We start from the raw sequence: 27,681 nt of genomic DNA, 5'->3' as shown, positions 1-27,681 counted from the left end.
ATTGCAATCCCCAAATTCCATGATTCGTTCTGTTCTAGTTTTGTCTAAAAGATGACGTCGTGGTGGAACAGTTTTCAGGTTCTTGCTGGCGACATACGTCTGATCTCGTATTCACAGAACGCGTGATAGGTCAAGGGAAGACCATGCATTTTGTTCGTAACCCGGAAACATGCAAAAAAGGATTTGTTTTGAGTTTGAATCAATCTGTAGAATATGAGGTCTGAGAGTAAAATAATGCATAATAAAGGAGCCAATCCATGAATATACATTGTATAGGTAGTGAATACTGAGGTATAATAATGAGGTAGTGCTGGACTGGTAATAAAATTGTTCGCGATGGAACGCATGCAATTTGCGTGTCAGATGAGTAAGTCGTCAATCCCACTAAGTGAATTCCACTCGCTCTATATTGACTGGATCAATCCATTCGCCGGGCACAAATCCGCCTAATAGAAACCACTGAACAACACAAATATCTAATACACTTGTATTTATTTATTTGATATAATTATCACCAATAATTGATTTCAAAATTTTTATTCTAATTCTTCTCTGAATCATGAAAAACATCTCGATTGAAGCAGAAACAGTACATACATAGATTACACTGCGCGCATGCGCGATCACCAGTCACGCCAATAATGACGTCACACCCGTTTCATAAAGGCCGTCAAGTGCGAGTGGCTGGCTAACCGTAGTAAACTCGTCAGAGTTGACTGGCGCATTTGACGGCCAATATTCACAGGAACCTCTAATCTATTTTGCATTGAGCTCAGGACGGTCATGATAACCCTAAGAGCAGCTTGACGTCAGAACCAGTAACCAGACAATATTTACATGCACTTGCAGGATTAGTAACCGGCATTTGAACAAGCTATAAACTTTATCATGCCGCATGTACTCTGATTCTCAATTCATGAAGCATGGACTCTTTAACGAAGAGTTTTAGAACGTTTTAGAGTCCATACATGAACATAGGGATAAGTGGCAAGTTTGCTACATGTATGTGCATGCATGTTCTTCATGACAAGCCTCAAACGGGTCGACCACAATCCTTCCACTTTCAAATTACCTGTGCCCAGTGTTCTGAGGAACAGCAGTAGGAAACACCAGACAGTTGTTATTCCGACGGACCCAAGTAGTAACTAGTCCAGCAAATATTCAGTTTATATTATAAAGTAATCAAAAAATTTACCATATCAAACTGAGATTGTCAAGTTGATAAGTTCGGGTGATAGGCACGGAGACCAGTAATCATAATTTGTGGGCAAAATAAACACTATTTTCCTTTGTTTTCCAGATTTATCAAATTCCCTGTAATTTCCATGAGAGAAATTGGCTCTCTGTGTTTTCTAGAATCTTAGTCACCACCCTGCCGAAACATTGAATTTAATGCATGAAAACCAAAAATGTAAGAAGTCACACATGGATTGGTTACGGAACATGGCGATTATCTAGATTATGATACGTAAGCTGCCCTCGGGATTCTCTCTGGGACGACACCATTATTCGATATCGAAGAATGATCTACCCCGTGCCTCCCATTTCACCCTACACCAACGAGCGCTCATTTCGGAGATCAGCTCCGTACGTTTGAAACACTATATCACGCACAACACGACGCGGTAGAGGCACAAAAAGTGATCACTTTGAAAACAACAAAAACATAAACATATATCGTTTGTATGAATCACCTAGCTTTGAATGCAGATTAAATCTTAACCCTTTCACTGAATCTATACCGCAGTGTGGCGTATAAATCTGATGTAATTGGTAATTCGTTTTTATCTCTAAAATGAATAATGCAACCTGTCAAACATAGTTCAATATTAGTAACTAATGATACGCCGCACTGCGGTGTAGATGCTCTATTGCGGTATGCAAGTTATCTAATGCCCAGGACCCGGTTCCACAGTTGTGAGTTAGAGTCAACTCAGAGTTAAAATCAATTCAATTTCAATGAGTTAACTCTAGAGTTGAATCTAACTCAGAACTGTGGAACTAGATCCTGGGGCGGAATTTTTCATTTTCATGCAGATTCTAAAATTATCTCCAGCACTTTAGGGTATTATTAGGGTATTAATTGGTCAGCACTGAAAGGGTTGATAAAGAGCGCAATAAATATGAAATGTTTTACATCACAAGGATTAGTTAGAAATCGTAGCGCGGATAGACGTATCGACTGTATTAGAAGTTTAAGTCATTGTTTTCCCCCGTTTGAACACAATAAAGATTAAAACCGCAATTCGATTAAGTTTTTACAATCATTTGAGATCAGATAAACAATAAATCGTGTTTGAGATAACGTAGCTATCGATCTACTGCCGGGAGCCTTCATACGCACTCACTATCGTAGCGCAAAAACAAATTACTCATGATAGCCACAATCACATGGAGACTATTTGACACGAGTCACATTTGACCTGCACCTAAATGGACAGCAGGTCCACATACAAATCACTAACTCCCCAAACTAAATGCTATGAAAACGATGCTGTGGCAAGTGAGGTAGGTCACTTCCAGAATGATTTAGCATTAGTCAACATTTTTGGTCGGGCCAAATACGGCACATGTTAACCAGGTACAGACCCAACTGACCTGAGCAAAATCTGATTCGACCCAGGTCAAAAATGCTCAATTTTTTTTAAAGCTTTATAAGGTATCAAATACCTCGAGGGGGGATGGGTTCAGGCAGCAGATCGATATATACCTACATAGGGAAAGAGTTCATATTCGAGCGACGATGAAAATGCGCACATTGAGGAGGAGAGTGAGGAAAAAATTGCGAAAAAAATTATCGATTAACACTAGACAATCGAAATCAAAATCGATTACGATAAGAAATTTAAAGCCACTGAATTCATCAATTAAAAATCATATTACCGATGGAAATATTACACACAAATTTTACACTTAAAAAAATATTCGAAAAACAAACAAAGCTAAAGATAAATAAGATGATCAGATTACATGAAATTTACTCGAAATGCGACCGTTAAATACCGGTAGGTGAGACGATTATTACAATTTTTCGAATAAGATAAAACTTGACGATTTTCGCACGAAATCTAAATTAAATCATTTCAATAAAACAATCGATCCTTAATCCAACGATAAATCCGAATTTTTCATACGACACCTGCAGTTCGAAACGATGACGTTCGTTCCTTCTGAAGGATCGGTAACTAATTAAATCTATCATATAAAATCGTTATATTATAATCAAACTAATCTACTAAAGCTTAAATGCAATCGTACTGCAAACAATTATATAATACAAACACATTGAAATAACTTAATTATTAATCGAACTGAATAAACGATTTTTCAGATTTCAGTAGAAAGGACAGTGAAACTTTGAAGTCAAATAACGCGGTCGGTTAAAGGGAGCGTTTGTTAACCAACATCCAAAATGCCACAATACAGTCGAAGTCTGTTGAAATGCGGTTTTTTACGCCCGTACTCACATTGACTCACATTGACACTAATATTTTTCGGAGATCGGAATACACTGATTTTCGATTCAAAATTACATGCCATATTTTCTTGGTACCAACAGTGGCGTTATAACGGACTTTGACTCACCGTATATTGATTTACTTTTCAAGATGGTTTTTATGCAGCCATAAAGCTGATAATAATAGCACATCAGGTCATCGGCGAGACAATTCTTTTCGATTATCAGAAATTATGAGAAAACTCGATGTTTATGGCAGCGCAATAAAGACTTCACCGCGAACGAATAAATATTCGCGGATAACAGTTTAATCATCGTTAAAGCTTCATTTTTTCAAAATATAAATCATTGCACGAATTATGGCGTAGTTCATTAGGCTTTGAGGTTTGAGGACGATGACGCTAGCACATTTTTGATTCAAATATGATACTTATATTATATATATATCAATATTATTAATGTTTATATACCTTATTGATTATATCATTGTCACTTTCTGATATAACTACAAGATCCTTCGAAAGATTACATCGGTTATATCAAGGTCTGACCAGAATGTATCGATTATGATTTATAAATGCTCAATAATTATGATGACTACATAAGTATCTACATTATACACGTGTTGCGCTGACTGGAGATAATGATTCAATTAGCGCAGTATGCCGGCCGATGATTACACTCAGCTGTGTCTTGTCACGCTTGTTCAACCATGACTGAGGTCATTTTTAGAATTGGTGCGGGCTGGTTTTATAGACCATGTATGAACTGTAACCGCTGCTTGACTAATCAACTAATCTGTTCACTCGAACACACAATGTGGAACTAGATCCACAGTTCTGAGTTGAATTAGAGTTAGAATTTGTTCGTTTTCTAGGGTGAACTCAAGAGTTAACTCTTACCTCACAACTGCGGAACTAGAGCAATTGCGAGTAAGAATCAAATCATCACAGCTCAAATCAGTTCATTTTCAACTCTGAGTTGTATTTTAACTCGGAGAAAACAGCGGGGTCTATAAAACAGCGCCCGGAATATAGACCTATTCCGCAATCAAATTTGATATGACTGAAAATCGTATACTCTAATGCCCGATGGAAGATGACTGTGCCGCATCGCAAACAATCATAGAAAATAGAAACAATTAACGATTAACGAAAAACCCGGAAACAAAATACCGAACAATTATCAACACATGAATTAAAGACATTAACGATGTAGTCCCGTTTCAATGGCCTCCTTTGTAATTCGAATGCTCACGCCGGAATCTACGCCTAAACTAACTCAAAGTTGATGAAAACACTTAATAACATCAAATTTGTTATAACTCGAGTCAGTTGCTCAAAAATGTTGTAGATGACTAAAATAGTGACAATCAAAACGTAATTACTATGAAATTACTATCCGATGGTTAACTTCAACCAGCTTTGTGAATTTGCCCTGGTTTCTATAGTCACCAATGGTGGCGGCATCGTAACGAACTTTGTTATTCGTTACTCCCGTAAGTTTTTGCCAGATCGTCGCTCTTCGGCAATGCGTTTCTTTGTTTCTTTGGGTAAACATCAACGGTAAATCAATCTACCGATGATTTAATTGCATTATTTGTGCCTGTTACTTATAATACAGTAGGTTAGTTATACATACATATCTATATATATATATAATATAAAACAGGAGTGTGAAATTTTCAGACCTACTTTATCATCATCATTCACAAACGTACTTTATACACGTAAGCAAGTCATTACTGTAACAATAATAATCTGGGTTTTACAGCTTTCACTTAGTAGATGAAAACATTACGTTTAATCACTCAGAAACTTTATAACTAAACACACACCCCCTCTAAATATTAGGAAATCGGTATTAGGAAATCGGACTAAAAACTACGAGCAGTTGAAAACCTAGCATGTCCGTTAAAGTCACTTTGAAGATACACATCACTGAAATTAGTTGTTGAAATACCGGGGCCAGGGCCCGGTTTCACGAAAAAGTTTAAGGCTAAAACGGTTAAGTTTGAATTGTTGTCCTCATTGAAAACGTGAAGTAATCAATGGTAATTACACCAGAAATTTGAGTTTAACTTTTTTTGTGAAACCGAGCCCAGTTGCCAAGTCGAACCAGTCATAAGACAGTAAGTAATTTAAGAAAATATCATTCTTAACGATATATTTATAGATAAAATTCTCATTTTTGGGAGATCCACTTCTCTAAATATATATTTGAGGTTTGGAAATCGAAATAATTAAAACACTCCTGTAGTTGAATAATGATATCTTTAGAAGGAGACAATAACGCATGCGTAAGTCGGATATTTCGGTATTGGAGGCGTTTTCTATCAAGACTCAAGCCTATAGCAAGCATTACTGTGGCAAGCAAGGATTCCACGAGGAAATGCTGGGTTTACTGACATTGTGTTTACGCTGTTAAAACGCTTTTTTTTTCGTCTAGATTTCCATTAAATTTGAGTCATATAGTCGACTTACGCAGGGTTTACTGTATCATTGATAGAGAGTGAATATCTTTTACGTAACGAAGCGGCGCAGTCCGTCTATCTGTCTGTCTGTCTGTCAGACTGCAGTAGCAATTGCTTTGCTGTCTGCCTGTCTGTCAGACTGTGGTAGCAATTGCTTTGCCTCAGACATCGCGCACACTTCGACCGAAAAAACATACGACAAAAATCAAATGCATCCGAGCCGTTTTTGGCAGCTTCTCATATTTTCAATTAGTCATGGATGTATATATATATATATAATGGCGGTAGGAATGAATATCGATCTGAGCAGCAGCAGCAGCAGTGGTGGTAGCGGTTATTTCAAGCTATAATCGAAATTTTAACGAATACTACAACTGTTGTTGGTTGACTATTAGGAATGTGTCTTCTGTCTGTTCCAGTTACCCCGTCGATAGGTGGCGCGATAATCATCCGTTTTCACCGTCAAGCGTACATGCGCGCAATGTCCGATTTGTAGTGAGCCTCGATGTTTTTCCGTTTCAGTTTGAACGCGTCGGTCACCAGACCCGTGTCGGGCGTCCAGTTCTCCGAGACGATTTTGATTTTCTGTGGAATCTCGAATCGTTCCAGTTTTGCTGTAAATAGAAAAAGAAAATCGAATTGACAATAAAGACGTAAAACGCATTCATTTGCACAGCATTTGATCAGACGGGATTTTCGGCCAATTCAAAAAATTCCAGCCGTTGAAATCAAGTGATTGTTAAAAACAATATAACGTCAATTATTTAAAGCTTTTAACGGAGTATTCAGATAACTAACATCATCTTAAACTAAACTTTACCCGTAAGTCAAATATAATTCGTTTACCATATATACACCGTTGATTACTAGTGTTTTGTTGTGGCCCCTGACCCGACCGGGATCAGACCAATAATCACTTGTTAACTATACAACGTCATACCGCGTTAAAACGTGCTTTTCGGGGTTAAAGGGTTAATGGAAGTGTCGGTCGACTCAACTAATTACCGTTCACTCGACGTTCGTTAAGTTACCTTTCTTAGCGAGATCGGAGATGCTTTTCATGACTTCGGCTTCGATGGTCTGATTGTTGCATAACGCCTGCCAGTCTTCAGTCGGGATGTTGTGTTTTTTCGCGAGCGTTTCAAGTTGTTTGCGACTCGGAACGACGAACGCGATCACGTACGTTTTCGTACTGTCGCCGAACACGCAGACGCTCTCGACCAGTGGCGACATGTTCAACGTCGTTTCGACCTTCGCCAGCGACACGTATTCACCGGCCTGTAACTTCACTAAATCCTTCTTACGATCTGTAAATACAGTAAAATAGTCGTTCAGTTTACGGATAGTACTGTATAGCTGCGATCACACGGAGATAAACAGCAACGAAAAGAGATCTATCTATTTCCTCGTTAATCTCAAATCGTAACATAAGTGACGTCTACCGGCCCCAGAATACAGAAAATTCTGTAAATCAAAGTCATATTCAAGATTTCGCTTATTTGTAAAATCGAATTGCAAATGCTCGTAGAGTTTATTCATAGCTCACAGTTATGATTAAGATTGGACTGTGAAGTTAATATCAAGATTCTGGAGTAAAAACTGAATGAAAATGAACTAATCTTAAGTCGAGAAAGTATCTTAAGCCTAACTCACGCTTGCAAATCAACCTCCAGTTTCACGAAAAAGTATAACTCAAAGATTTGGTTAATTGCTATTGGTTACTTCATGTTTTCAATGACGGCAACAATTCAAACTTAACCGTTTTAACTTTTTCATGAAACTCGACCGAGAAGACGACTGTAAATCCTACCGATAATTCGTAAAACGCCGTCGTCATCCATTTCGCCGATATCTCCCGAGCAGAACCAACGCTGATTGTTGAACTGCATGAAATCTTCTTTCGTTTTCGCTTCATTCTTGTAGTAGCCCATCGCGACTGAATCGCCGCCGATCAGGATCTCTCCACGCGGGTGCGGCTTGTCCGTGTTCTTGTAGCCGCCTTCTTCCCAGTTTCGTAAAACGAGTTCGTTGCACGACATCGGAGCGCCGCATCTTCCCTTACGCAGGTCTTTATCTGGATGAAACGAGAAAGTAGAACAATTTGTCGATGAAACAAAACCCGCATTCAGAGGAATTACTTCCAACTAACGTATCAGGATCCCTACGGATCAGTCATTCCTGGATATACAGGGTCCCTACAGACCAGTCATTCCTGGATATACAGGGTCCCTACAGACCAGTCATTCCTGGATATACAGGGTCCCTACAGATCAGTCATTCCTGGATATACAGGGTCCCTACAGATCAGTCATTCCTGGATATACAGGATCCCTACAGATCAGTCATTCCTGGATATACAGGGTCCCTACAGACCAGTCATTCCTGGATATACAGGGTCCCCACAGATCAGTCATTCCTGGATATACAGGGTCCCCACAGATCAGTCATTCCTGGATATACAGGGTCCCTACAGATCAGTCATTCCTGGATATACAGGGTTCCTACAGACCAGTCATTCCTGGATATACAGGGTCCCCACAGATCAGTCATTCCTGGATATACAGGGTCCCCACAGATCAGTCATTCCTGGATATACAGGGTCCCTACAGATCAGTCATTCCTGGATATACAGGGTCCCTACAGACCAGTAATTCCTGGATATACAGGGTCCCTACAGATCAGTCATTCCTGGATATACAGGGTCCCTACAGATCAGTAATTCCTGGATATACAGGGTCCCTACAGATCAGTCATTCCTGGATATACAGGGTCCCTACAGATCAGTCATTCCTGGATATACAGGATCCCTACAGATCAGTCATTCCTGGATATCCAGAATTCATACAGATCAGTCATTCCTGGATATACAGGGTCCCTACAGATCAGTCATTCCTGGATATACAGGGTCCCTACAGATCAGTCATTCCTGGATATACAGGATCCCTACAGATCAGTCATTCCAGGATATACAGGGTCCCTACAGATCGGTCATTCCTGGATATAGTTTCTGAAGTTACTAAGGAATCAAGAAGTCATAGGGAGCCTGCATATATCGATCATATTCAGCTAGTATTTTCAAGTTATTTTTTGGGATATAAAATCTTGCTTGAGACCCGTATGGGTTACTCCGCAACATCTTCAGAACTGAACTGAACCGGACCACCTGATATCGCCCAATTGAAATCGACAAGTCGTAGAAACTTACGGTTTGTAACTGACCCAGTTCCGCACGTCTCAGTCAGACCGTATCCTTGCAGCACCGGGCAACAGAAACAGATGTTCATAAACCGCTGGGTCTCCGATGACAACGGGGCGCCACCAGACAACATCAGACGCACCTTACCGCCGAGAACTTTACGAATCTTTTTAAACACGATTCTAAAAAAGTAACGAAAAAACAAATCTGAAAAGTGCAATTCGTGAAACAAGGGCAGCATAAATAAATCTGTAGGCGATATCATAGCGAGTGTTTCACTTGAAGTAATCAACTACGTGTAATGGGTTTAAACAGAAAGCAGTCGAGCTAAGTCTTTCCGTAACATTATTAGGTTCCAGGAACCTACACTTTACAATCGCGATAACCACAATCAGTCTCGACGATTGTTGGTGGTCAAACTAGGGGCAAAATCAGCGGCAACTTCTATTCAGCTTTCCCAGCATCGCTTCATCTCGATCCGCAACCTTAGTTCTTCGATATCTAATCAACAAAGCATCAGCCTGGTTCCATATGAGATCGACTTTCTTACATCATCAATCTTCAATCTGCAGCGAAATGGTAGCATTTTATCTCAAAATCCGTCATCCAACATCACTTCACTGTCTCCCTCTTCTAGCTACAGTAGTAATGACACTCATCACGAGCAGCTGTCTTCAGTTTTCATCAACTTCCATAGACGAATCCTGTTGATCGTCGACTGAGTGAGCTGTATCTCCGAAACAGGCGTATCTCAACATCTCCATCTCGTCGGCTTTCATTTTCGCGTATTCGTAATAAGCATTGCGTACGCCCTCTAGCGTCGTAATTTGAAGTTTACGATGAAATCGACACGAGCGTGTAACGCTGTTCGGAGCGGCCTGGTCGCGGTCGCGACTATCTCGTTTCGCTCGACGGTACTGCACTTCCAATCGGTCCAGTTTCTGATCGAGGAGATCGATTTTCGTACAAGCCGCTAAATAACGCGTTTTAATTCGCTCGTATAAATCTATAGCCAAATCTTGATCCATCGCAGACGTTTAGATATTCAGCAGAAATTCGCAGGTGTTGATGTATATTTGCACGACGAGGTCGATGAAGTTTGAATGTTTCTTCGGTTGTATATCAGAATCGATATGGTTAACTTCGGCGATGATGGGTTGTATTTATACCGGGAGACAAAGGGCGATTTTCACCCAGGAGAACTGAGTGAAAAGAGAATTGTATTCATTCCTAGAAGGTGGACACTGGAGGACTGTTCAGGCAATCTACATCAAATGGCAAGGTCTTAGATCACGTTAACTCGAGGAACTAATTACCTTAATTGAGCTAATTAATAGAGTTCATATCAAACGGCCAAGTCTCAATCACATTGTCTTGAGGAATTAATTACCTTACCCAGAGCTAATTACCCAGTAATAGAGTTGGATAAAGTAGGCAAGTTTGTCATCAAAGTGACCACAATTGAAACTGGCAGATAGATGAAAGTATAGAACAGAAAATAGGATTCATCCTCTTTGGAACAATGCTCTAGGTGATGAATTTCATCATATATTATATTGTCCAGTGCTTGATGTTTTGAGGACCAAGTATACTGACAGAAAATGTTCAATGTATACAAACCAGTATAAATTCTCCTCACTCACGCAGACAGGAAATATCAGAATGAGGTACAACTCAGGTACAAGTAGAATTACTCAAATATTTGTCTAAACCGCGAAGTTACTTAGTGTCTAAAATTGCAGACCTTGAGTTTGTCGAGTTATGTTTTGCTTCTAGTAATGTTCTGCTATGTGTGCTTATAGATAGATTCCAACTCATCAACTTAAGTTAGGCCTATGAAGGGTACTACTAGGGTAGAATTAAGTGTTTAAATCCATTATTCCGGTGGTGCATTCAAAGATTGTTTGCCTTGATGTAAGCAAGAATTCCAAAATCTTTAGACTTAAAACGTGACGATAATTGAACGCAATTTCTGTCTTTATGCCCAGGATGTCTAGGGTCCATTCTGGCAGGGTTTTGTGCTACGGCACAGTCTCGAGGGGCCAGCAGGTTTGAATCCTAGCGCACGGAGGATTGGGAGGTGGAAATATCTACACATCCCAGAGCATATTCAAGGAGGTTCAGGAAGTTTAACTTACTTGTTAAATACTGGTGTATCAAGACCTTGTTCAATGCGTTTATGTTTGTAGTCGTAAGCAACCGTGAACATTTTTCTCATTATGTGGTTTCCTTCGTTCACTTTATCCCAAACGTTCTTGTATATGCGATCCATTATAACCTAACAAAACAAAACAAATCTCAATTACAGCATAAGGCTTATCAGGGTTAGTAGCAATTGGGCTGAGGTTAAAGTCAGCACTTATTAAGTCAGTGTGTTCTTATAACTAATTCTTGCTGTAATAAGTTATTTTGTAGACAAAATATTATCATTACTATCATCATTTTCATCCATTACAGCTCCTAAACCTGAATACGTTTCAATCAAAAGTTCACTTGTTTATGAAAACTGTCGTGAAAGTCGAGGTACGTAGGATCTAAAACATCAATCTTTACTTACAGGTACAGAAGCCATCAGTGTCGGTTTCAGTACAGATACGTCGCCCTTGCTTCCGCGTTTAATCTTGCTCGATTGATCGGACAGAGTTAACGGCGATGAATAGCCGATCTTCACGCCATGCCCCAAACAGGAAACCTCTGCAAATTATATATAAACTATCAACTGGGAGAATAGGTGAAGCGAAAGTTTACGATTAGTTTGAAAGCTTACTACTACAAATTATTTCAACCCATCAAACCAAAAAGTAGAAGTTGCCAAAGTTAAATCGAAAAATCTTTGTTTGCCTTTTCATAACTGGCGGGTGAGGTTGACAGGCCCCTCTGTTTCTAAGGCAAGGGACATCCCTATACTAAAGGCCCCCAAAATGGTAGCTTTTGGAATATGTTTTTTTTCACTCAAAATTATTGAAACACAAAATCGAGACTTTTGATGAAAGAAAAATTGAAAGTATGACCCAAATGAAAAATATTAGGATGATATACTCTTAACAATTTTTTTTTTGGTATGGCCCCCGAGTACAGCTCCAACTATGACCAAACGCCAAATCTCATATTTATCTACTTATCAGTAATCAATTATCAATTGTGCCCTCTTTTTTGATACGAAATTACTAAGAACTCTTAGAGAAGAACTTACCACAAGACAATTCTAATACATGCGCTAATGGTAGATATCCTATGTACGTATCATTTGGCCGTTTCCTGAAATAAGAGAAAATTATCGGTTCTAAAATGGTTTATGTAATTAATGTTGTAGCCAACTCCTGACATTTGTTATTTTATCAGCACATTAACAAAAAGTGATCATCCAGGTTTTCCATTTATTTACGACCTCCTCTTAATTGAAAATGAAATAACAGATGGACTACGAACATCAGACATAAGACATTTTATCAACACCTATTCAAAAGGGGGTCTAAAATGGTGAATGTCCGATGGGGGTGTAGATTGATACCTGCGTAAAGAGCTGAATGAAACTCTCACTTACCCTAAGTCGTGCATTCTAGGATTTTGTCCGGACATGGCGCTCATCAGGTTTCGATGACTGATCATGACGCCTTTCGGTAATCCCGTCGAACCACTAGTATACATTATCAATGCCAAATCATCGGCTTTCGGTTTCGTCATTGGTAACGAAGCTAGAATAAAAAACCATATCACATCAATTCGACTCGATCCTTAGCAGTATTTCATCGAAGAATCAAGACTCAAATGATCAGTAGATGAAAAGAGGGTTTATTCGACCAACCGAGTCAACTGACATATCCATCGAATCGGTCGTCTCAATCTTATAACGAAAATTGTAATAATCGATATGTCTTAACGGAGTACCAAAACCTGACAACCTTGATATCTACTTTGCGGTATTTAACTTGTAGTTTCAATCATTGCACTCAATAACTTACCATTAGCTGGTTGTTGGCCTACGGTGAGCACATTCGACATAGCGTGCAGGCTGACGTCACCTTCGAATTCAGACAGATCGGCCATTTTAACGCCGTCCATATAGACCAAGTGTTTTACATTAGGCATCTTACTCAATGAATTCTGAAATGTATTGTAGTGCAGTACACATAAGAAATGAATATATTTGTCAATTCAACAGACATTTCCTTAATTCTCACACAGGGTGTAACTTCTGTAAGACCCTCAAATTGTGAATCCCCACTTACAATATTCGAAGGCATTTGATATCAAAAAGGGCAAAATTTTGTCATCAAAAATTGAAAAAGGGCACTTTTTATAGAACAAAGGTGCTATGTGTTGAAAATTCTCAAAAAGGCAGCAGCCTTTTTAAAAAAATTAATATGCCCTAAAAGATTTGGTTAGACCCTCACCAACTTGCCCCCTGGTCTCGACCCCTGTTTTTAACTACTACAATGTAGATCATTTGGCAGAGTTGAGAGTAATGTACTCGGCGTAGAAACACAAGATTCGAACTTACCTTGAACCGCGGCAGAAGTTCTTGACTCGTGATGACGACCGAAGCCTCGCATTCGTTGATACCGTGAACGATGGCGTCTTCACCGAGCGTTGAATACAGCGTCACAACTACAAAACAACCAATTCAAAAACAGTCAATCCAGTTTTACCCATCAAGATAATATATCATGATATTCTTATCCAAAAAGAAAAATCATCTTCGAAAATTGTTTCTAGTGTTATTACGTACTCGGGAATGTGAAACGGAAACAGGCCTGTGCAGCGATCATCCATTCGGCCCGTGTTTCCGCATAGATGACGACATTCGTGTGCGGCGTCTGTCCGAGCGACAACAATCCACGACCGAAACTATCGACTTTATGATTGACCTCGTCGAACGACAACCAATGATACTGTCCGAGAATAACCTGAAATTAGTAACATAATTAATCAATACATTTCTATGATGGAAATTGAGGTACATGGAATAGTTATAGGCTTGGGGTAATATTACTAAATTTGGAGCGTATTATTTGAACTAGACTCAGTTTAGGATACCTGCGCTTCATAAATGACATAATTGCTATTATTATTATTATTATTATCATTATTATTATTATTATTATTATTATTATCATCATTATTTTCATTTGAATATCTAATTCATTTATTCGTATTATCATATTTCTATTCATTATAAATTATTATTCATTATATCATTTATATTCATACACTTTCAATCATTAATATTCATTTATTCATTATCAATCGTATTCATTGATATTCATCCTTCGTCACCTATCCATCCATCCAACCATTCATTCACTCTCAATAAATCTCATTTCGTCGCAGTTAAAGCGAACGTTGAACTAACCTTTTTGAACACGCGTCCGTTCGGTTGTACTTCATCTTCCTCTTTCAACAGTTCGCGAGTTCCGAGACACTGTTTCGCTCCGTGGCGTTTAACGGCGCGCGTGAACAGTTCGCCGAGGGTGGCGACCTCTTCGAACACGCGCGTCGTTAACTTGTCCAAACCCTCGACGCATCGCCACGGCGATTCCGGGCTACTGCCGATTTGACGGCCCTGCAAAAAACCGATACGTCTTCCGTTAGGCATTTTATCGATCAAGGTTTTTTTTTTCGGCGGGAATTAAGTTCAACTACGGCCGTCGCTGATAGTTACACAGTCAAAATGGAAGAGCTTAATTTTAATCTTTCACAAACTAGGGGGCGGGGGGGAATAGTAACAAGCTGTCACGTTGAATATCACATCATTCATTCTCAACTGCTAGACAAAACAAAACTAAAACCCCAAAAAATAGCAGGTGTAAAACAGATAATTTGACAAATACAGATCGAAATAAATCAAATGTTATTCATTCTATATATTATTGCAAGTATTTGCATGAATAGAACGCATTTCTTTTGCTTTCAGATTTATTTAAAATTGTGACTATAGCCGCAATCACGCGGAGACGATTTGGCCCGGGACAAATTGGTCCGGAGTCAAATTTGGCCCGTGCCCAATTAGAGAACGTGTTCACACGTAAACCATTCACTCGTTACTAAACAAGGTGAAGCGAGTCACTTCCGGAACCAGTTGCAATTCACACGCAATGATTTCACCTGTCCTGAAATTTGGCACAGACTTGGTCCAATGTTTTTTGGCCGGGCCCATTTGGAACATTCCTGGCCTAATTTGGCACGGGCCAAACATGCTCCAGTGATCGCGGCTTATGAAAATTCTATACCAGATTGGAAACTATGATTATTCGGGTTTTTTCGAATTGTAATGAAATCGTTTTTTCTTTTTTTATCAGAAGTTCACAGCATCAAATGTGTAGGAAACTCCATTTACTCATCGTGAAATACAGTTAGTCCCTGCTCAAGTCGGGACCTTTTGATTTTGCGCCAGTGAAAATTTGTCTGACTTCAGTAATATCCGAGTGAGACATTACATACATCAACAAACATGGACTATCTCGGAAATGATCGGAACCGACTTGAGCGGAGGAGTCTCTACCGACTGTTATCGAAGAACCATCACCACAATATCACGAGTACGAAAATAACAGTAATCAACGTGATGTAAAGGGAAATATATGAAAATCCATGAAGAAGGGAAGATAAAACACAGGCACCAGTTACAGTTAACTGGTCCAAGAAGTGCAACTGGTTGTTAGAGCATGGACTGGCTACATCTTGGTTCCGATGCATGAAATGCTGAAGAGACAATTGACATTGCATCATAACCGTGGTGTTTGCCCAACCTGCTTAACTCTTACCACTGAGTTGGGAAAAGAGAATCTCTGGCTCTGTGCCCTTTGAGCGGGCAACCCCATGGGCTGTTTTCACAAAAAAAAAAATGTTCTTGAAACATTGTTAGGTTTCATTAAATATGAAATAATCTACTGAAAATTTCGAATTATAATTTTTTCTTGCGTGAAACAGGACATAGGCCTTACGTGAGCGAAGGGCCAGTTGACAATTGTAACCATTTTGACCAAAAAAAAAAAAAAAAAACATGATTATTTTGATTCATAAAGATTAAGCAAAATAAATAATAAGATAATCATATACGTAATAATGATAAGATAATCAGAAAAAGACTTAAGATGTAAGGTCATGCATTTGAGTAAATGAGATGATTCTCTGTGATCAGTCATATAGTACTACATGAATTTCACACTGCAGGTTTACATTTTTTATGGCATTAATCACGAATGAATGGTACGACTGGCACTGACACTGCTACACGAGGATTCACTGATAGTATTATAACACCGTAAATTTTTTCGATTAAAATCCATCCATAAATAAAGTAATAATAATTATAGTAATTTAACTTCTACAGCGCTGTTTTCACATTCAGTGCTTCATCTAGCCAAAAATAGAGGGGCGGTCCGCCCCGCCCCCGAAAATAGCCGCCCTTGTGCCCTTCAGATGTGTTCCATGCTCGCCCTTGTGCCCTCATCACTTGCCGTAGGTCCACCCTCCTTCCCTTGTCAGTCACAAGTAATGAGTCAGGGCTTTGAAAATAAGCCGTCGCACCCGACTGTTAGTAAGTATCCTGTGATGGCTATGAAATATCTTGTATGATATCAACGATAGTAGCTCATGTGATCAGTGGTTATATTTAAATGTACTGCAGTCAGGGCCAAATTCGGTTTTCGTATCTAGTCGACTAGTGGTCGGAACTAATAACCGAATGCACTTGATTTTTGAACTATTTCCGGAATATAGTTCCGACTAACGGACATTCGGTTTCGTTTAGTTCGACTTTAGTCGACTAACTCAGATAACCGAAGGTGGCCCTGTGTGCATCGTGTGAAAACGTGCCTCAGACGCGTGGCCTAGTTTAAGTTTCCGGGGGGGGGGGGGGGGGGAAATTGGCTGACTTCCAAACTACTGCCAATCATTCTAGCGACTGCCATTGTAAAGCTGGTAGTGTATATTCAATTTGTTTTGAACACATCGTGATGCTCTGGATCTTTTTATCTAGACTATTAGACAAATTTTATATATACAAGGTGAAAAACTTTGTTCCGCGAACTCACAGAGAGACTCGCACAGACAATTAGTTTGAGTTGCCTAATAGCAATAATGTGTTCTTAAGCTGACTGCTTACCAATTATCAACAGTTACTTGCCAATCACTAACACTATCAATTTAAATCAATTAATTTGATATTTCTAAGATAAAAAATATGCAATTTCATGAAGGCCTATACATTATTGCTGGCTCTTTTTCGCTGTATCATTTGCTTTTTGAGATTGCTTTTTTCTGCTATTTTTTTGTCTGCAACTGGTTTTGTTCATTGACAGGCATAGGTGTAAGGATGTACTGTGGTCAAGTGTGTCACTCATGGCAAAATTAGAGTTAAACATAGTTTCTAGTCCTCAATCGTAGTAGGGGGTACCTCGATTCTATGCAATAGGGAACATAGCAGTTTGCCCCCAAAACAGACGTGAGTGTGTTATTATGTGCCCTTGCTCCAATGGAATCACGCACAAAAATGCCCTAATTTGAAATCAGCACCCTGCCCTTTTTTAATGCTAGATGAAGCACTGACATTGATACAATGTTCAAAGGTACTTTTCCTTTCTAGGCGTCGAACCACTCGCCCGCACCGCTCCTGTTTTTTAAAATCGACCAATAGCAGAAGAGCATTAAAGTTTTGAGTTATTTTTTATGAAAAGCTGTTACGATCCGTAATGAATAAATATAACATAAGTAGGGTAAAGGGGACTTAAGATTATATAAAATTCATGTCGTATCGTTTGATAAATATAATCTGATACATCTGCACTAAATATTTACATGAAATTATACGTTAAAATCACGCAATGTCTAAAGGGGGGGATGGGCTGCTCAATTTACAAAAAATTCATTCTGTTTCAACTATCGTGTCCTTATATGTACTGGACTTCCAACAGGGAGGCCCCACTTTCCACCAATTTACGAATTCCCTGATTGTTCCGTGTGATTACACAAAATTCCCCGAGTGAATCAGAGAAATTTCTAGGTTTAAAACGTAGCAATTCATTCATATTTATCAATCACGTATTGATAAAGAAATGTGCAGGCAATAACATATATCCAAATTCCCCGAGTTTTTCCAGGTCTTCCAGGTCAGTGGCGCCACCCTGTGCTCTCAGTACTCAGTCGAGTGTTACGTTCAACTTATAACTATAGAACTGATTCCTGAACTCTCAACAAACTGAAATTTGTCTACACAAAATTGTCAAAACATCACAATTGAAAGTGGGTTGTTAAAATACCTGCTAAGTCTGAAATCCGTGTTTTAACTGTATGATTGATAAGAGATATTATGATCATGCGTCGATGAGAACCCTGTGCACCAGATATTCCACCAGATGGCGCACCTTACAATCGATCAAAATCTAGTTCATTTTATTCATAAAAAACTAGGCAATGAATCAGGACTCAGAAACTGAGATTGATCTTCAAGGGTTTATATTTATATACGACGTGATTTTTATTCATTCGTCAATCATTGAATTTGAGAGAATCATGGACAGATTTTAATCGAATCCGACAAGAAATGGATGCGCAATTATACACTAGCACGGCCTGGTGGAACCTCGCTCGCCGCAGCCGACCGCAGAATCAGAATCATGCCGACAATTACTACAACTACATGACCTCTCACCTTGACGTCTTGCGACTCGGCCAGACGTTTCTTAGCGAAATACACGAGCGGTAGAAAAGTGACCACTTCATATAGGAATAGATACACGCGTAGAATCGCGATGATGATGTACGCCAAGAGTTCGGATGGCGTCATTCTGCCGCCACCACCACTGATACCACCACCGTCTTCAGGCCGTGGCTGCTGAAACAAAGATAAGCACTCTGTATATATAAGGACATTCATTCTGTGAAGCTTAGCGTTTCAAGCGGTACATTCAGACCAGACTATTATATCTGTATTTGTAGTTTTCATCGAAATGAGAGTAATTTTAATTAAGAAATAGTAGCTTAATAGGGTACCGGCAGACACCAGATGGCGTAACAATGCATTCAGTTATATACAGAACTTTGAACTGGACTTTAAGGCTCCCAAATGGAAATGTTGCCAATCAAGTCATTAAATAGATATAAGATTGATAATTAGTGTATGGTATAGTTTTAGGCCTACTGAAAATAGATTTTACTAATGAGAAAAATTGACTTGAAAGGCGGTTACCGAGTAACCACTAGTGATCCTGGTGGAATCCTCACTTGCCACAGTAGCAATGCCGGTACCCCGTTGAAAATGCGCTAGATTTATAAGAGTATTTTCAGTATATTTGGGAGAAGTTAAACTCTCAGAAACAGTAGAAACTACTCTCAACTGGTAGAAGTAATAGTCAGGTCCGAGTATAATTTCTGGACAAATTGTTCGCACACAGTTCCACTACCATTTAACACTCACTATTAACGCCAACATTTTTCTGGGAATTAAATACACGCAAAACTTTACCCAAATGGTGAGAAAATGGTAAATTTGTAAACATCATGCTTTTCTATAGGCCCCAAAAGTGTGGCGTTGTGGTGGGGATTAAAAATGAGAAATCTAAATCAGACCATGTCCTTGCTTCAGCGAATAGGAATAACACATCAAAATGCACCTGAGTTTCATAAAGAACACTTGGCTTTATAAGCTGCTCGTATCTACTCAGTCAAACTCATCTAATTCAGATCATATAAATCCTGATTAAGACTGAATCTGGATAATCATTTATGATCAACCCAAAGATAAATCCAAGTAATAAAATATGATGTTAAATCCAAATAAATTTCATCGGTGCCAAATGATCTGAATTAAGCGGATTCTACTGTTTATCATAGGCCTACAACATTCCCGGCGCTGGTTTTTTTAACTCTGGACCCAGTTCGATTGTACTATAATCAATTCACCTTTGTACTACGAAAGAAAATAATAGTTTTAACTAAATTGAAGAAGGAATAATTGAATTATTCTTTCTTCAATTTAGTTAAAACTATTATTTTTAAAACTATTATTCACCAAGAACTACAGAGCTGGCCCCTGTTATTCAACCCCACGTGTTTTCCTCTGGGTGGGCCATGCAACATGAAACCTCAACCACAGCAGCACCCGAAGGCTATCAAATCTACCAGGCCCCAGTTCCACAGTTATGAGTTAAGATTCGAGTCAGAGTTAACTCATCGAAAATAAACTAATTTTAACTCAGAGTTAACTCTAACTCACAACTGTGGTACTGAATCCAGTCGTTTAGGCCAGCTAGGTTTGGACGCTGGTTACGGGGGGGGGGGGGGGGGGGGCACTGAGAGCGGCTTGTACGTAGTAATATAGCTAGGTACCTAGTTACGAGAAAAAAACCTAATCAGCATGTTGAACGCTGTTTTATTATTCTACCAGGTTAACCTGACTATCACACTGGGATATATGCGATATCACTAGTAAAAATCGGGCAAGTAAATAAAATGTTTAACATTGAGATTGATAAGATAAACGCATGATGAATAGTCGGGAGGGGGAGGGGGTGTTGGGGCAGATGTTGGACTTAAGATTGACTAATTCACAACTCAGAAAGGCAGATTGGAATTCTATAGTAAGGTTGTCGATTGTTTGCTGATTCGACAATTTGAAATAGACACCACACCACAGAAAAAATGAGTTGAAAAACTTCATAGCAAAATCATAATGCGGGCATTTCCTCATCATTGAGGAACGTTTTTTCCCGGAAGTTCGAAAATAAAAATATACAATTGTCGTATACAATAGTACATGGTCGATGTACTTATAATTGTATCTTTGTTTTTGTAACGGGCACAGTAAAATACACGAAAAAACAACCCGGTACACATTTCTGTATCAAGATGGGTTAATTTTCCGATGCTTTAACTCTAGATTGGAATATAGCTCAAAACAGCGGAACTTGGTCCTTCCCGAATGTTATGATATTCATATTGTATTAATCTAGAGTTGTCCAAATACCTCCAAAGCACTCTACGGGCCTAATCAGCAAGGATCAGCTTCAGCGGGCGGCAATCAAACCCTGGCAAGCGTGGATATAGCCACGATTCATCACATAACGGGTTTCTGCTAGTATTGTATTATAACCAGGGAGTTGTCCCAGCATTCTATGGGTCTAATCAGCGAGCATATCACAAGATTCCATCTAACCTTTTTAAGCGGTTTATGGCGAGTACAAGCGCAGGGCAAATTCGAACCGCTTTTTTAAAATGCACGTATAACCTTTATCCAGCCAATGTAGATAGTAACGTAGTAAATATGCCTATCTGATAACGGAATAGTTCGAGCTTTATATTATCTTTCTACTTCAGATAAAAATAAAATCGGACTCCAGCACCGAGCGGTCCGCAGTATAGTTTTAATTCACGTAAACATTTCTCGATGTTCGACATTAAAATGACTTTCGGTGTTTTCTAGATTTGAATTAAAACATGACTGAATCGAAGCAAATGCCTGAGCTAATGATGATATAGTGATTGAAGAGAAGTGACAGTGAACACGCTGGGATCGAACCCGGGACAGAGGACACGCTGGGATAGAACCCGGGACAGTGGACACGCTGGGATCGAACCCGGGACAGTGTACACGCTGGGATCGAACCCGGGACAGTGGACACGCTGGGATCGAACCCGGGACAGTGGACACGCTGGGATCGAACCCGGGACAGTGAACACCCTGGGATCGAACCCGGGACAGTGGACAGACACGCTGGGATCGAACCCGGGACAGTGGACACGCTGGGATCGAACCCGGGACAGTGGACACGCTGGGATCAAACCCGGGACAGTGGACACGCTGGGATCGAACCCGGGACAGTGAACACACTGGGATCGAACCCGGGACAGTGAACACCCTGGGATCGAACCCGGGACAGTGGACACGCTGGGATCGAACCTGGGACAGTGAACACCCTGGGATCGAACCTGGGACAGTGGACACGCTGGGATCGAACCCGGGACAGTGGACACACTGGGATCAAACCCGGGACAGTGGACACGCTGGGATCAAACCTGGGACAGTGAACAACCTTGGATCAACCTGGGACAGTGGACACACTGGGATAGAACCCGTGCCTCATACGGTCTAACCAATAGACCAATTGGAACTTCCATATTCTAATACCAACGAATATGAAACCAGCGCTTTTAACATGCCACGGGAATAATTTCAGATCAACCTTTTTTCTTGATAAATATCGTTTTATTACTATAATATTGACCTACGTACACTAACATAATCTATGCAAAGTATGAAAAAGGTAGAAATCTCAGATTAGGATTTGCATATATGTTTGCAAATGAACGTGGAAATTCAAAAGGTTTTCCATCTGTTCCGTGGCTCCATCTGTTGGCAAAATGATAAAACACTATCCTTCATGACACAGCACTTCCAGCCCCTTGCTAGACTCAGACACACTAGACCTTAATGTACGATGATTAGTATCAAAACAATACCTGAACAGAATCAGCGATTTGAATGGGCGGCACAAAACCACTGTTCACCATAGGGAGGTAAAATGAACCTTCTGTACCTTCAGAAAAAGTTTTCACTATTCACTGTAAAGAGGTGTTCAAGATTGGGAGGTGTTCACGAAAGGGTTTTACTGTGTTCTTCTGAGAGCTTTCAGGATTTTACAAGGTTAGCAGCATTAATCGAAGCCTATCTTAAACATTTCTAAAAAAAATGACTGTTCATGACGGATATTTGTCCGACCCGCAGAGAACGCACCATTCTTAGCGGCAAATTTCATTTCAGACAAATGACTTTGGTCGTATTGGCAATTAACATCCTACAATTGCGTAACGACCAGACCGAGCCCTTTTAAGCCTCGTCATAAATGATCTTTTCCCAACACATCTTCCAAAACAGATCACTTAGTACTGGTACAGGGTCGACAGACATCATCGCAAACAAGCGTAAAACTGATGGCTGTTTAAACAACTGTATTTACATTTTTTAGCACTCAATTATCTGTCAGTTCAGATGTTTAGGCAAACAATAACGCGACTAGGCCGCTATAATATGAGTTGAATTATTTAGAGAATTTGAAGCATCAAATGAGATATAAACCTACATGTATAATACAATAAAACCTCGACACACTAACAAATGTCTCGCGACCAAAAAATGTATTCGTCATTTTTACCAACCAAAAAATTGCCAGCTATATTACGTCTTAAGCAAAGCATATATACGAACATACAAGATATCATATTTATAAATTCTCAGACAGCGTAGAGACAGATATTACGAGTAGTCAACACATTCCAGTTGGTTAAGTCGTCATGCAGGAAACATTGTCTAAAACATATGATTGATCTACAGAAAAATGTCCATTCGAAAACCTATCAATCCCCTTAACTAGGTGGGAAAAAGTTCAATTCGAAATACAATCTCTTTTTACAAAATAAACAATAAGATCTGAATTTTGAGAATATATACCTACGTACAATTATCTTTCTACTATCAACAATTCTGTGAATACCTCATTGTTGAATGAATCCAAGATTTCATAACATGTGTTTTCAGAACACCTGATGATGGCTTTTAGCCCTAAGGTTCTGGGATTTCTTGCTCTGTATTTCTGGAGGATCATAAACTCGTACAAAAGATTTTATTTCAGATATTTTTTCACGGTTTGAAAAAGAGAACAGATGACAAAAGAAACTGCCAACCGACCCTTGCAGTGATTCAAACCTGATGGCATCTGTATCTAGTTTAGACGATTGCCTCCCGTCTTGAACCCAGTTCTTAAGATTAATTGGGGTTAACTATGACTAGGGCACGTCTGCAAGCTCATCCTCTTTCAGCTGATCCGAACCTTACTGGATGGCATCGCTGATCAGCCAGGGCACGATAGTGTGGGCCCTGCCACACTAGACCGGGTGCGGCATCAATCAGATTGCTTGTATAATCGCTGAGGCAGATACTTCAGTCATAACTACATATGGAAAAACCCGGGCTTAATTAAAACACAATTTCTGATATTATCGAAGCTACCCATGCAGACAAGCAGTCTAGTGCGGCAGGGTTTCGTGCCGAGTCTCGATGCCATCAGGTTCGAATCCCCGCCGGAGGGATGCTGTGAGCTGCGTAGACTCTATTCGCAAATCGGTTTCAATAGAAATGCCACGAAGTTTGAATCTGTAAGAACAGGTGTTAGGAGTGAGCAGCGTGCATGCACCAAAGCCTGAGCGCCATATACACCATATACAACGTGCATACATATAACTAAAGAAGAAAACAGCCAAAGACATAATAACAATAATAATAATAATAATATTTCAGTGAAATCGATCTTACCTTTATTGAGTTATGCGATGACATACTATCTAATCGTTTGTTGTCGATATTTTTTGGCGTAATTTACTGAACGAACGAAAACGTATAGGAAAAGAATACGTATTAATTACAAGCCTTATTGCGTGGCATAACGAAACCGTTGTATAACGTTTGTAGTTACCGCAAAATTTGAGGCTAATAAAGTTCAATAGCGATCAATTATTGAAACGCGCTAATCCGCAAAAGATGTATCCCACAATTGAAGAAAAGAATTCAATATATTTCAAAAAGTTTTACGAGACATTTTGGTTATTCAGCCATCATCAGCAGCAACAATGATGACTGCATCCTCCATAAACTTCTTAATTTTTTTGCGGAAATTTTAGTCTTCAATCGCTGGATTTTGCTTCCATTATTACTAGGCTTTAAAGATATCCTTAGATCGGAATTCTATAAACTCCTCTATGCAAAAAAATACCAGAAACAAATTACGTAAGTTACAAAAATAACAAACAAGGATGTGGAGCACTCGTGATGCCGAATTACAATTTACTTGTATAAATCATTTGGGTTCGTCATATGATGAAGGAAATAGTGACTCTTTTGTTTACATGTTTTTCTGGGTCGCCAGCTTTTTTTTTTACCCGGTGAACAAACTCCGCATAGTAAATGTTTTACAAATACAATACAACTGCAGTAGGGCTTTCCAAAAATAAGTACAGTTGCCCTATTAATAACCTAGATTCGACAATCTTTAAATAACTCATGCGCGTGGCTGAACTTATCTGAATGTTTCAAGATTTTTTTCGAGGGGAGACGTAGTAGGCCTACATCTACTCGGTACTTTTCCGCCAAATGCCGTAATAGGCCAGAAACATCTAGAACTACTGTCTCTTAAAAAAATACAAATTAATTTGACAAAGATCCGAACCCAGTTCCATAGTCGTTAGACTAAGATAGAGTTAAAATCAGTTCATTTTCAATGAGTTATCTCTCTGAGTTAAAATGAGCTATAACGTGTCAGATCTAAATCTAAATTGAACTGTGGATATGCCGGGTCCAGTAGGTGTTCAAGAACGAATAGATTTTGTAGATTTTGCCGGCCTTCACAACATGAGATTGAGAAAATGGACACGATTAAACGGTACTTAGGTACTTACATTCAGAAACAATATATCGATGACCTTCACAGCAGGCCGGCGGTTTACAGAGCACTTGATGTCAGACACCTTAAAATATAAATTAAGAAATTCTTGTCAAAATAAATTCGATAGGAAAACTATTTAGCAGCTACGCCTTCACAGGACTACAAGGTAATGGGAAAGAGTGGGATATATGTTAAGGAAAAAAAATATTGAAGTCAAACTCGCTCAAACAGGTCCAACTATGGATAAATACTTAAAATCTGATTGTTAATCCGGATCTCTCATAGATCTACACAGGATTTATGATCCAATCCAGATTTCTCATACATCCAGATGGGATTAGGCCAAATGACCTAAATGAAATCGAAATGAAATAATGTGATTTCAAATGCTCATCAAATGTGTGTTTGTGTAAGAAATCAACACAAAATCTATTATAGGCTATTTTTGGTTATTGTAGATTTTGTTGTCTCAGTTTGAACTTACCAGTACTTAATTTAGATGACTAGTGACTGCCCAGAATTTAATACAGAGAAGCTAATTACGTATCTTTCAAGGGTAGGACCCAAGATAAATGTCAAAGTCAAGTGATTTAAAGTTCCCTCAATTCAAGTAAAAACCCCATCAGGCTTTAAACATTCCTCATCTTGAAACCTATCATTTCCAATTGAAAGAATGTAATATTCATATGTAGGCCTATACCTAATTTGAAATAAAAAATTTGGAAACAAGGACCTCAAGGCGCCTACTTCTTCGCGCGTTAAGTCCAGCTGCTGATGCGGGGACACCTCCAATTTTTGTACTGTACTGTTTAAATCATCAGCCAAACAAACCCTAATCCTAACACATTAAATCTAATCCTTACCCTTAAAACTTATTCAGACCCCAATTTTTCCATTATCTAAATTCTTATTATAAAATTTTGACAGATTTACCATTACATTTTTAAAAGCGTGGTACGACGTAGAGACGGCCTGGCAAAAAAACTTGCGTAGGCCTTCAAGAATAAATGCCATATTAGCAAAATATTCATCTCCAAAAGCAGCACGCGGCCCGATAAACTGACTAACGAGCGTGGGCGACCGCAGCAGAAACATGGAATCCATATAGACTGATGATAGACCATCATTATCATCACGACTAGACACGAGTTAGGAGAGGATAGGATGAGGCCGTCTCAGTCGAAACGGAAATGTTTTAATGATGCCTTGATGGTCTTACCTACTACGCAGTGTTGAGTTAGACTAAATGGTAAGTTTAGCTAGATGATCTGATATTCCTGACCGGTGGTGTAAGTTATTAATCAGGTGATGATGATTAGGAATCGTGTCGGGAAAGCTACGTAGTAGGAATCACACTACCGTGCATCCATTGATTAAAATGAACCAATCAGCGAGCTCGTAGTGAAGAGGTGTGTTCCGTTATCATTCGGAATAAGAACCGGACCAATGACATTGAAACTTTATTTCAATAATAAATGTACTCTGGGGTCTAAAACAAAAAATTTCAACGACTTACGATTTCACGTTCTTTGGCGTTAAACGTACTAAGTCAGTAACATAACACCTTTTTTTTATATCTTACTTTATTTTCTAATGGAAAGCTCCATTACATCTACATCGCACCCACTGCCGAGTCAGGTGGGGGACTGAATAGATTTTAGCGAGAAATTGCAGGTCAAAAAAGAAATTTTCTAATTAATTTTTCCTAATTAATCAATTAATTTATTTTTTTCTAATTTTTTTGATTTCTAAATTCGGAGTATTATATACAATCAACGGTACAGAATCCTATTTACATACTATACATTGTTATCAAAAAGTAACTTTCTTCAATATATACATATTTTCATAATTAACAGATATCTCTATAAAAATACACATATCAATAACACCTTATTTATCACGAACCAAGCCGTTTGCATTAGCGCAAGTTCATCCAATTATAATGGTTTATGACGAAAGGTAGTATTGCGTTATATGTAAATCAATTATTCATATTTTGTACATATTTTGAATAAACTACTAATAGAAATGAAGCTGAAAGGTTTGCTTGACCTGTCAATTTATTTAATCTTCGACCTAAATAGTCACTTTCGGGAATACTGGCTCGATTTTCACGAAG

The 27,681-nt window shown here is 39.0% G+C and overlaps 1 protein-coding gene across 5 annotated transcripts; it reads right to left on the bottom strand.

Moving 5' to 3' along the window:
• Nucleotides 1–487: 487 nt before the first annotated feature.
• On the bottom strand, nucleotides 488–26,915 carry LOC141910993 (fatty acid CoA ligase Acsl3-like). 5 transcript variants are annotated; one of them, XM_074801916.1, is made up of 16 exons: nucleotides 26,779–26,915; nucleotides 25,573–25,641; nucleotides 24,434–24,499; nucleotides 18,779–18,961; nucleotides 14,480–14,689; nucleotides 13,856–14,033; nucleotides 13,628–13,734; nucleotides 13,089–13,230; nucleotides 12,671–12,821; nucleotides 12,320–12,384; nucleotides 11,684–11,820; nucleotides 11,265–11,404; nucleotides 9,136–9,308; nucleotides 7,741–8,004; nucleotides 6,962–7,237; nucleotides 488–6,544 (listed from the first exon to the last, which is right to left on the bottom strand). In XM_074801916.1, exons 3-16 carry the CDS (start codon nucleotides 24,455–24,457, stop codon nucleotides 6,393–6,395), a joined length of 2,202 nt encoding a protein of 733 aa, XP_074658017.1. In that variant the 5' UTR covers nucleotides 24,458–24,499; nucleotides 25,573–25,641; nucleotides 26,779–26,915; the 3' UTR covers nucleotides 488–6,392. The 5 variants fall into 5 exon arrangements, with proteins under 5 accessions (XP_074658017.1, XP_074658018.1, XP_074658022.1 ...); XM_074801917.1 differs by having other exon boundaries at nucleotides 18,779–18,958; XM_074801921.1 differs by lacking the exon at nucleotides 18,779–18,961.
• Between the last annotated feature and the right edge of the window lie 766 nt (nucleotides 26,916–27,681).

Source organism: Tubulanus polymorphus, chromosome 9, assembly GCF_964204645.1.
Source record: "Tubulanus polymorphus chromosome 9, tnTubPoly1.2, whole genome shotgun sequence".
In the NCBI taxonomy this organism is placed as follows: Eukaryota; Metazoa; Nemertea; class Palaeonemertea; order Tubulaniformes; family Tubulanidae; genus Tubulanus; species Tubulanus polymorphus.
The sequence above is the reverse complement of the archived record's forward strand: the minus strand, read 5'-3'. Positions and strand labels throughout refer to the sequence as shown.